Consider the following 12,058-nt stretch of genomic DNA (forward strand, 5'->3'; position numbering starts at 1 on the left):
ACTCAGAGTGCATTTAAATAAATAGAGAATGTTTTTTTTACGGAGTGTTTGCTTTTTGAAGTAACAGCTGTGAATTCATCCTTTTGTTAATTCACTTTAATTTGTCTTCAAATTATGTCCCAAAAAATGTCCCCAAAAACGACTATACTTCTCTGGAAGGATGTACTCATTGGAAGATAGATAGATAGAATTGTGACCTGGGATATCTTTAGAGCCATTAATTTTATGCACACAAACCTGTTGTAGCAGACAAAACTCGGTCATCATCGACTGGCCCAGCCTATTATAAGCATGCAGGCAACACTGGTAATTGTCACAGACCAGTATCCTCACTTTTTCTGTGACCAAAACAAATACAGTACATGGAATAGCTAACCTAGTGTGAAAATCTATGGCTCAATCAAAAATAGTAGAAAAAACACCCTCATATGTTTTCACTGTTTTCAAATATCAGGTTTTGGACTCCCTGCACAAGCCATATATAACCGATATTGAAGTAGCCTTCATTAGATAACAATGCTTCAAAATAGTTCTAGTCATAAACCAATATTAGATTTGTCGCTACACTCATTGAGAAAGCTGCCCCCAACTTGAGCAACACATTCAATAACCTTGATGAGCTTTATCAGTCTGCTTAAAGGGGTATTCTTTTTCTTCACAATGAGTTCAATAAAATTACACTCGAAAGGGATACACCCTAGATATGGAGAAAGCTAGACTGAGGGAAATAAATAATAACAATTCCTAAAACCTAAAGATTCAGTCTGCCAATATTAAATATTTCAAAAAAGTTCAGACAGGCCGTACACGCAAGGAAAAAATAAAATAAAAAACCGGACAATTTGATTTGGGCTTGACACACTACAAATTAACATCAGCAATTACTCTTATTGGTCAAATATATACAATGTACAATAGTTTTATTGTTAGTCATACAGTCTGGTTCCAGACAACTGGAGCATCTTTTATGGCAAGTTTGAGAAGCCCAGCCATGAAAAAAAAGAAATAAAAACAAATTCAGAAAACATTGTTTGAACGGTATTGACTATACGAAGACAAAAAAAAATCTACTAATTTAAATAATAACAGGCTGAGCATAAATTAACTTTCATAATATTACATGAAAAGATACAGAATAACTCTCTTTTGTTTTGACATGATTAAAAAGTATCAATATAAACCACAAGGGAAACTGACTGGGTAAATTTTGAAATGCTTTTAGGGGTTGAACAAAGAATTGACTAGAGTGGGATTCGAACCAACGACCTCCGGATTAACATGCCGGCGCTCTACCAACTGAGCTATCTAGCCCTATATTGGCGGTGTCCCTATTTTGTCAACATCTTTGTTCGGGGGTGCCAGTCAGAAGCCATACAACCGTTAACTGCACCTCGAACAAAGATATTGACAAAATAGGGACACCGCCAATATAGGGCTAGATAGCTCAGTTGGTAGAGCGCCGGCACGTTAATCCGGAGGTCGTTGATTCGAATCCCACTCTAGTCAATTCTTTGTTCAACCCCCCCCCAAAAAAAATCATTAAAAAGTAATTACAAAGTAACTATCAAGTATCAAGTAACTGTTTAATATCAAGTAAGTGCATGTAATGATAACTGGTGGCATTTTGTTCTTGAGAATGGCAACGTCAGGTGAATTTACCTTTTCAATATAAAACAAAAAATTAATACGAATGTGACAGGTGAAAACTGTATTGTTTTGTTTTCTCTGATTAATGTGTTTAATTCCCTTTGATTTTAACAAAGAGTTAAACCTCCATGGTTTTACTCTTTATATTTTTTACTTCTTATGCCATTAGATTTCATTTTACTGTTTATTGCATCTGTGGGAATGTTCTTCAGCCAATCTTAATCTTAATCTTTGCACCCCATGGTCATTGTTTATTGGAACTTAAAACCACAACAAGTAGCACTAGTCTCATTTGCATCTGTTTTATGTTTATTCATTAGCTTAGTCATAGCCCAGGAATGCAGTACACTGGTTCCTGTTGGTCTTTTTCATAATCTTAATTCAGTAGTTCACAAGACACCATTCTGCAAGGTGATCCCAATTTAAAGCCAGTGGACACTACTGGTAATTGTCAAAGACTAGCTTTCACAGTTGGTGTATCTCAACATATGCATAAAATAACCTGTGAAAATTTGAGCTCAATTGGTCATCGAACTTGCGAGATAATAATGAAAGAAAACACACCCTTGTCACACGAAGTTCTGTGCGTAGATGGTTGATTTCGAGACCTCAAGTTCTAAACTTGAGGTCTCGAAATCAAATTCATGGAAAATTACTTCTTTCTCGAAAACTATGGCACTTCAGAGGGAGCCGTTTCTCACAATGTTTTGTACCATCAATCTCTCCCCATTACTCGTCACCAAGAAAGGTTTTATGCTAATAATTATTTTGAGTAATTACCAATAGTGTCCACTGCCTTTAAGGTGACATAGATTTATACAGCGCTGGCTGCGCACAGGTTTCCACTGTTGGAAGAATGGAATAAAACATAATGCTGTTTCCAGTCGTGACTTTTGAGCCTGTTACAAGAATAAACAACTTGCACCTTCTATTGTATAATAGTTGCATATATTAACCATACTTGTAAAACAAAGACCAAATAAAGGGTGGGTTTTGTTTGCATTTAAACTATTTAAAAACAAAATCTTAAACTACACAATGACTAGTGTGTCCTTTTCAATTTCAGCAACCGCCAAAACTACCTATTTATAACATAATCTCACGCGAAGATAAAAACAAACAAATAGTCTGTGTGGGACTAGAATATAATTTAAAACTACATGAACGCTTATAAAAGTATATAAAACCTAAACATTAAACTTTTAGTAATCTTGATAAATATCCACATAAATATCTGACAGCCACCACACGCCTCCATTACTTTTGCAGGCTTGGTGTATCGCATGAAACTGACTGGGTACATTTTTAAATGATTTTTTTAGGATTGAACAAAGAAAAATTGACTAGAGCGGGATTTGAACCAACGACCTCCGGTTTAACGTGCCGGCGCTCGTTATATATATATAATGAAGGTCGGGTTTGGATTAAGCTTGGGCGATATCACGATATTATCGAATATCGCGATATTAAGTTGGACACGATTTCGATATCGGATGGATTTGTTTTTAATCGAAATATCGATATATCGCGATATATTTGCTAGCTGAGACATCTTGCACCCCATAGGTTTGGAGTAAAACCAGAAGAATAGGTCATTACAACACCTCTCTTATGCTAGGACTGTCTCTTCTACAACTTTCACTTGAAGTTTTAAGACTGATGATGTCAAATTTAATTAATCGCGATTATATCGAATATCGCGATATATTGTCGGCGATATATCGTAAATAAAATAAATCGATATCGCCCAAGCTTAGTTTGGATTGCAAGCTAAGGCCACTACCCTGATCGTTATTACCAGTAATGAGTAGGGAAGATGGCCTTAGCTTTCGATCCAAAACGGATCTTCTTCTTTATATATATGTTATATTTACTACTATTTGTGTCATTACATTTTTTTTTCATTATTTATTATCGTTATTATACTTTTGTTCGTGGTAAGGGGGTGTTTAAACTACTCTTTATATCTAGAGATTTCAAGGATTGTGACGCTGAGTAAAAATTTCATGAGCTTCCAGATTGCAACTACCGGTAACAATTTTTGTTGTGGTAATATGTGTATCTTTCTCTTATTGCATTATATATACTTGTTTTTATGCGCTTAGAGGCTTTTGGCATTTTACAAACATTATATTTATATTTATTACTATTATTATTATAACTTAGTTGAACATTATCTTGGCTTGAAAAGAACATCAGAGAATTGGGTTTTGCTAACAAACAGTTGCTGGCAGTGTAAGCACTTCATGTAAAACACCATAAACTGACAAAACCTGTAGTCATTTGCAATCGATCGGCCATCTGATGGGTCACGAGAAAATAGTGAAAACCGATTACACATTTTGCATAACATCGATTTAAAAGACTAAAAAAATGCTCACTGACTGATAAATTCCAAACGGAAACTAGATTTATTTCTTTCTCATCACATATGACATTTTAGACAGATGTTTTTTATTATCATAATCATTAGACTGTGTAATAAGTTTTATGTTAATATATGTGATCTTCATGTTTTGTTAATGCCCCGCCGGCGGAGCCAGGCATAAGTAATTTTTTTTTAAAACAATTCTTTACGGTCCTTGAATTTAATTTTGTTTTTTGTATCCACACTCTGTACAATGTACCACAAATGTGTGAACACTTGTGGCAATTATTGATTGCCCGTTAAATAATAAATACACACATTAATTACATCTAACTAAAGGTCAGATGATGTACTTAGCGAGCAATCTTAAACACTGCCCATCTCTATATAGACCCATGCACGCAACGTCTCTTGTGGATTGTTGTATTTCTATTTTCGTCTTTTTATGTATGCCAGTGGCTGAGGATCTTGGCGAAGAGTGATGTGCTGGCAACCTCTCCCCTCTAGTCTTTTTCTTTTAAATTGCTTCATTAATAATTGAGTATCAGTATGTATCTAATTTAAAAAGAAATTTTTTTATGCAGTTATCTTTAGCTGTTTTGCTCCTTTTGTTTTGTTTTAGTTTGTACATGTTAAACAGCTACCTGAGTGGAATGTTTTCAACGGAAATGGTATTTTAACATGTTTATAATGCACTTGTTCACCATTTTAATGTAATTTTGATATGTGTACACTTCTGAATTTTTCGTAATTATCGATTAAAAAATCAGGCCCCAACCGAAAGGTTTTTGAAAACTAAAAACACTTCTGCCGTTGAGAGCGCGCGTCAAAGGACAATGCCGCTGACGCCATCTCTTGGAGCTTGCTTTGTTATGCCTCTACGCTGCAACAAAGCGGCTTTACAAATTGGAGCTCCCAGAGATGACGTTTTGAGAGTGATTACGTAACAGGGCTTTTCACAAATCTCTCAGAAAAGCCCTGGATAAGGGCATTCTAAATGATTGTTTTTTTACACAATTGAAATCTTTTTATAGTCATATGACTCGATTTCCCTATTTTTTGAAAACATTTTAAGTGAATTTCAGCAAAGTTTACGACTTGACATATTCGTTCAAGCAGGTCTTTAAATGATATTTTTTCTTTCTATAAGTGGTTTTATAACTGTATTCTCTGTATTATAAACTGGGAGTAACGAAAACTTGGGTGTGATCCCATGGTGAGATCCTTGGCTATAAGGCATGCAGTTAAAGGCAGTGGACACTGTTGGTAATTGTCAAAGACTAGCCTTCACAGTTTGTGTATCTCAACATATGCATAAAATAACAAACATGTGCAATTTGAGCTCAATCGGTTATCGAACTTGCGAGATAATAATGAAAGAAAAAAACACCCTTGTAACATGAAGTTGTATGCGTTTAGATGGTTGATTTCGAGACCTCAAGTTCTAAATCTGAGGTCTCGAAATCAAATTCGTGGAAAATGACTTCTTTCTCGAAAACTATGGCACTTCGAGGGAGCCGTTTCTCACAATGTTTTATACCATCAACCTCTCCCCATTACTCACTACTAAGTGAGGTTTTATGCTAATAATTATTTTGAGTAATTACCAATAGTGTCCACTGCCTTTAAAGGTTGAATGACTTCTGACTGGCAAAATGTAGAAACCACCAATATAGGGCTAGGGAGCTCAGTTGGTAGAGAACCGCCGTATTAATGCGGAGGTCGCAGGTTCAAGTCCCACGGTTGTAAACTATTCTTCGTTCAACCCTCAAAATTTACTCCAATTGATAATAGGGAATGTTACGTTAAACCATTACCACTCAGGGTGATGTTATATTTCTTTAGTTGGATGTACCTAAGTTTTTCGGTGTAAGGGATCTCAGATAAAGCCATCTGTCTACACTTTCGGCTGGCCCCATCTTTCAGTTGAATACTATTGATCTTAATCCCTGGGGGATGCCATACCTGAGAGTCGTCATCTATTAATTTATCGATGCATTGATCAATAAAATATTGATTCCTCTCCCTCAATTCCTTCACTTCCGCTTTCATCCTCTCCATTCCAAATTCCTCAACTCTCCGCCAGAAAGTTTGATTGAAAACGCTGTAGAGTTCAACGTCGCCAGCATTCCACTCACGAATTTTCTTGGCAAAATCTGGCGAGATCGTTTTCACTGACGACTCACTCCGTGCATTGAGAATGAAGTACACTATGTCGTCAATCTCCAAGCACAACAAATGACGAAGGAGTATCAAGGACTCGTCAAAGTATTCAGTGAGCATGACCAAGTCAAATTGTTTCTCCAGTTTGGATATTTTCTTCTTGATGAGTTTTGGGTAGAACTGCTCGATGCTCTTGAGTCCCAAATCAAAAAGCATAGGGTTCTTAAAGAATGCCCCAGAGTGATATACTTGTTTGTAGTAAAACCTGGGCATGCGCAGAAACATTTCGAGTCCACCGTCCTCAGGAAGACCAACTCTTGTGGCAAGTTTGTGATAAGTAAAACCAGATTCAAACATTTCGACTGGGTCGCGGAGAACTGTTATGTACACGGCATCCGACGGCAGAACTTCTGCAAACGCTGCAACAACAAAAACCAAGAATAAAAGTAAAAGGATATCAAGTTACAGACATTTCAACATCTAAGGATTTGAGCCGGGACAGCTAGGGAAAAAAAATGAGGGAGAATAAAACATCCCAGATTTACAATGCAAAATGTCAAAAATATTTTCTTGCAAACAAAAGAACTTGGACAATGCTACATGTTGGTATCTAATGGGTGCACTGATATTAAAGCTGTATGGCAAATGTCAACTTCCCCATTAGTTTTAAATAGTAATAACCAGTTTTCATATAGCGCTTTTCACATCTGAAGGACATCTCAAAGCGCTTCACATTATTACCCCTGGTCACTGGACCTTAATTCACTCCTTTAAGGGAAGGTACACTATTGGTAATTGTCAAAGACCAGTCTTCTCACTTGGTGTATGTGAAAATTTGAGCTCAATTGGTCATCGAAGTTGCAAGAAAAAAACACCCTTGTTGGACAAATTTGTGTGCTTTCAGATAGGAATAGTTTAAGACTTCTGGCTAAAAGTATTTTATTATTTGAGTGAGAAATGACTTCTTTCTCGAAAACTACGTTACTTCAGAGGGATCCGTTTGTCACAATGTTTAATACTATCAACAGCTCTCCAATGCTCGTTACCAAGTCAGTTTTTAAGTTAATATTTGTTTTGAGTAATTACCAAACGTGTACCTTCCCTTTAAACCATCTCAGCTCCCTGGGGAGTATATAGAGCCTGTGCTACTCGGCTAACTCAATCACAAGAACCATCTCTGCCCTTACAGGTACCCATTTAACCCTGGGTGGAGAGAAGCTGGTCCGATTCAAAATGTTTTCACAGGTGTGTCACATGGTATAGAAAGCTGAAATAGAGGATGTTCACAGATAGACAACCACTAGGCTCCGCATTGAGCTAAAACTATGATCTCACCTGCTGCACTGAAGCGGGTATGATGGCACAGAATATTATATTTTTTAAGTGAGAAATCGATCATGTGATCCTTGTCGAAGAACGCGCCTTTCATGAAAAGGTTATCAATAGGCGGCATGACAAAATCCAGGTTGTGTTGGTCACCATAGCGGAATAGAATGTTCTGCACCGTACTGCTACCGCATTTGTGCATTTTTAAGAAGGCAATGTTCCGCTGTGGGGTGCACTCTTCAGTTTCCTTTGGCCAGTTCTTGTTGTTAAATTGGAAGCGGACGTTACCATCCTCGTCTTTATGTGTTTTTTGGTTGGTTATTAATCTGTAAAAGAGTGTGCACAACATTTGGTAAGATTGAAATATATGTTTACAGATTCACACACAAATATCATGGTTGTGCAGGAAAACTTCACTTGAAATATACTTTTGAAGAAAAAGTACCAAGTAAAACAATTAGTTTTGATCTCGCGAATTTTTAGTTCAGGCATGCAACTTTTCCTCGGATCAGCTGATTAGTTTTACAATTCAAAATTGAAAAATACTACACAGAATCTTTGAAACTTTGTAATGTCCTCTTTTTGGGTGAAGATACAGTTGCATGCACGTTAGTTATAATATCAAAATCATTGAAACATATCTGTGCATAATATTTGATGTAATTGATAACCTTAGCATTGTCCATCTCCTGGCATTGCAAAATAAAATGTGAGAAATTTTCTCTGCCACAGAGATTTTTCATCTGTGAGATCAGGGGGGGAGGGTGTGTTGATCCAGGTTAGTTGTATCTGAATTGACTGCACAAACCTTTGTGACATCTGATTGTACAGCACAAAGAGACAAAGACTGATTGTCACCAATAGCAGTAGCCGAAACCCAATCGAGTGTTTCTTGAAAAACATTGTTCACTTCTGTAATAAACAAAGTTACGCAGAATACGATGACGACTACGTATATTCACCAAAACCTCTGAAACATGCAAAGAAAAAAGGAAGAGTACACTTCAGTTATTGTGGTTTGTCCTGGCTGAGCCATTAAAGACACTAGACAACTTTGGTAATTGTCAAAGCCAAGTCTTCTCACTTGGTGTATCTCAACATTAAATGCACAAAATAACAAACCTGTGAAAATTTGAACTCAATTGGTTGTCGAAGTTGCGAGATAATAATGGAAGAAAAAATACCCTTGTATTGTACACGAAGTTGTGTGCTTTCAGATGCTTGATTTCGTGACCTCAAAATCTAATTTTGAGGTCTCAAAATCAAATTAAAATATTAATTTTAGTGAGAAATTACTTCATTCTCAAAAACTACATTACTTCAGAGGGAGCCGTTTCTCAAAATGTTTTATACTATCAACAGCTCTCCATTGCTTGTTACCAAGTACGTTTTTATGCTAAGGATTATTTTGAGTAATTACCAATAGTGTCCACTGCCTTTAAGAATAATGAAAGCCAGCAATGAAAAATGCACCTAAACAAGTCTACCTGCCTTTGGATCAAGTACACCGACACTTTTACTACATTCGATTCAACTTAATTAAATGGGAGACTTTTGAGACGCTGACGATAGCAGACATAACGGTACTTTTTGCAACTCGGAGCATGCGCGCAATTGCTCAGTAGTGCGGGCGTAGGTCTGAGCACGCGCACTACTGATGAAAACTGTGAATGGAGCCGTCCAAAAGTCTCCCATTACTCTTCTTTGTGATCAAATTTCTGTCAAAAATATGCAGCGAAATGGGGCTGTGACGTCAAAGTTTGTTACGCATTCGCATTCCCAGGAAGTATGAACCGGGCTTTAAGCTCTAATTGACTCGTGGCACTGCTTTCCTTGACAAATGACAGACATTCCATTATGCGCGATATCACCGCGTCATTAACACGCCAAACAGCACTAAAGTATAGGCCAGAAATAGAGTAAACCTTGACATGTATGGCCATTGGGCACGTATGAAAGTGATATTTTGTATGTCTGTTTGAGAAAAAGTTTCTTAAAACAGATAGCGAGTGATATTAGGATTTATAGCCACTTACGCATGATTTTTAAGTCGATACATTGTTGCAAAAAAGAGTATGGACATTAATAATAAGAGATTAAAGGCAGTGGACACTATTGGTAATTACTCAAAATAATTATTAGCGTAAAACCATTCTTGGTGACGAGTAATGGGGAGAGGTTGATGGTATAAAACATTGTGAGAAACGGCTCCCTCTGAAGTGTCATAGTTTTCGAGAAAGAAGTAATTTTCCATGAATTTGATTTCGAGACCTCAGGTTTAGAACTTGAGTTCTCGAAATCAACTATCTAAACGCACACAACTTCGTGTGACAAGGGTGTTTTTTTCTTTCATTATTATCTTGCAAGTTCAATGACCGATTGAGCTTAAATTTTCACAGGTTTCTTACATTACACATATATGTTGAGATACACCAACTGTGAAGGCTAGTCTTTGACAATTACCAATAGTGTCCACTACCTTTAATATTAAGAGACATTAATAATGTTTCAATGGTTTTAGTCCAGTCAACTTGAACCATATCAATAAGTTACCAGACCCATAAGTCCAATGCGAACGTGGCTTTATATATGCCTTTAAGTTTTATGGTTTTATAAAGACTCCGCCACCGCGGTCACCGCGCGCCGTGCTGGCTTCTTGACCGTGTATTGACCCATCATGATGACTCTTTCCTCTTCCGCATATAATATGCAGTACTTTTAGCATAGAGACGTTTTGCACGCTTGTTTGTACCATAGAGATCCTTTCTATATGCTTGTACTAAAACGTAAAAACGTGACCGCTAAATTTGATGATTTTCAAAGTTTGGTTGACAAAAACGTTAAAAGCAATAAATGTTTGTTCTTACCTGTAATAATACAATAGTAGAGGAAACATCGCACCCACTCTGTCTATAGAAACTTCTCCCCGTACCGTATACGTGTGTCAAGTGCACACGCCATTTAGAAAGTGAACACGATTGCAAAAACTAAACTACAGATGGCGCTAACTAGCTAGCCTGGCGGGCAGAGCCGGCCGCCTGAATCACGTCTTGGATCTTGAGTATGCTGTGATCATACGCCGATTCGTCCGATATCGTTTCCGATAGCGGACGAGACAGAAAAAAACGAAATAGCTCTATGAGAAGGGTGATCCCTTTGCAGAACAAATTTGGTTATGGCTAAACCAAGTCACAGTCACACTCCCATTTATATCAAACAATGCTAAATATTCAAAATGACTGTCGTCCTCTTGAACCCCAAGCAAGAAATATTTTTGTCGGACTTCACATTTCTTATAAACTTTTAGCAGGTGCTAGCAGTAATTGGATTTTTTTTTTGCGAAAGACACACCCTAAAAAGTGTGCTTTTTCCCAAACCGACTTGCTCATGAAGCACTCAAGCCAACTAGGACCATAGGATCAACCCAATTCTATAATCTTCCGTGGAACTTGTCATAAATCTAATTAATTGCATGAACCCCACCAACAAAAAAGTTACAACAGAATTTGAGGGCATACAAATTATGCTATCAGTTATGGCGCATGAATTTAAAGTGGACACACAGTGTGATATCTGTTAGAGATCGATGAGTGCGCCCCATCCCAGTGAAACAGATATCGTACGTTTCCAATAACCAATTTGCTCTATGGTGTTATTCTCTATTGAGATCAATAAAGTAAGCTCCTAAACACGACGGGTCGATCACTATTCCCGCCTTAAAGGAACACGTTGCCTTGGATCGGTCGAGTTGGTCTTTGAAAAGCGTGTGTAACCGGTTTTTATAAAATGGATATGATTAGAAAGATGTTGTAAAAGCAGAATACAATGATCCACACAAACATGCCTCGAAATTGTACGGTTTTCCTTTTACCTCGTCGACTAACACGTCGGCCATTTATGGGGGTCAAAATTTTGACTCCCATAAATGGCCGACCGTGTTAGTTCGCACAGTAGAAGGAAAACCACGCAATTTCGAGGCAAACTTGTGTGGATCATTGTATTCTACTTTTAAAACATCTTTCCAACCATATGCATTTTATTAAAAAAACGGTTACAAATGCTTTTTATAGACCAACTCGTCCGATCCAAGGCAACGTGTTCCTTTAAGTTCCATCCGATCTATTTATACAATTAGGCTATGCGGATTATGTGGGAAACGCACAGCGCACACACTAAACCAAAACTTTATAACCTTTTGATAATGATAGGCCTACCTAGTTCTGTATTCTGGCTGGGGCTGATACACGGTCAGGTGGGGTGAACATACACCAACATTAACCAACTTGAAGGGGAAAAATGGGGGGGGGGGGGAAATGACTCTATATATTTCTACCTCCATGCTCTATCGCACAACAGATAATTTTTGTCAGAATCTCACCTGTCGAATGGCACCTCCAGAGCTCTCTGGAGGTGCCATCGATGCATCCGACATGTTGAGATCCTGACAAAATTATGTCCGTAATCAACATTAAATCGCAGGAGGTCAAACTACTTCCATGCTTTTCCCCTTGTACAGTTCCGTATAATATTGTTATAATGATTCTTTAATTGTTT

At 37.4% G+C, this 12,058-nt stretch overlaps 1 protein-coding gene and 1 non-coding gene across 3 annotated transcripts; both read right to left on the reverse strand.

The window, feature by feature from the left end:
- Nucleotides 1–17: 17 nt before the first annotated feature.
- LOC139939313 (galactosylceramide sulfotransferase-like) lies at nt 18–10,460 on the reverse strand. 2 transcript variants are annotated; one of them, XM_071935091.1, is made up of 5 exons: nt 10,372–10,460; nt 8,313–8,474; nt 7,514–7,830; nt 5,981–6,597; nt 18–338 (listed from the first exon to the last, which is right to left on the reverse strand). In XM_071935091.1, exons 2-5 carry the CDS (start codon nt 8,405–8,407, stop codon nt 330–332), a joined length of 1,038 nt encoding a protein of 345 aa, XP_071791192.1. In that variant the 5' UTR covers nt 8,408–8,474; nt 10,372–10,460; the 3' UTR covers nt 18–329. The 2 variants fall into 2 exon arrangements, with proteins under 2 accessions (XP_071791192.1, XP_071791191.1); XM_071935090.1 differs by lacking the exon at nt 18–338 and having other exon boundaries at nt 3,510–6,597.
- Nucleotides 1,239–1,311, reverse strand: Trnan-guu (transfer RNA asparagine (anticodon GUU)). The gene has a single exon. It is a non-coding gene; the product is annotated as a tRNA-Asn (tRNA).
- Nucleotides 10,461–12,058: the final 1,598 nt, after the last annotated feature.

The sequence above is a fragment of the Asterias amurensis genome, chromosome 7 (genome assembly GCF_032118995.1).
Source record: "Asterias amurensis chromosome 7, ASM3211899v1".
NCBI classification, from domain to species: domain Eukaryota; kingdom Metazoa; phylum Echinodermata; class Asteroidea; order Forcipulatida; family Asteriidae; genus Asterias; species Asterias amurensis.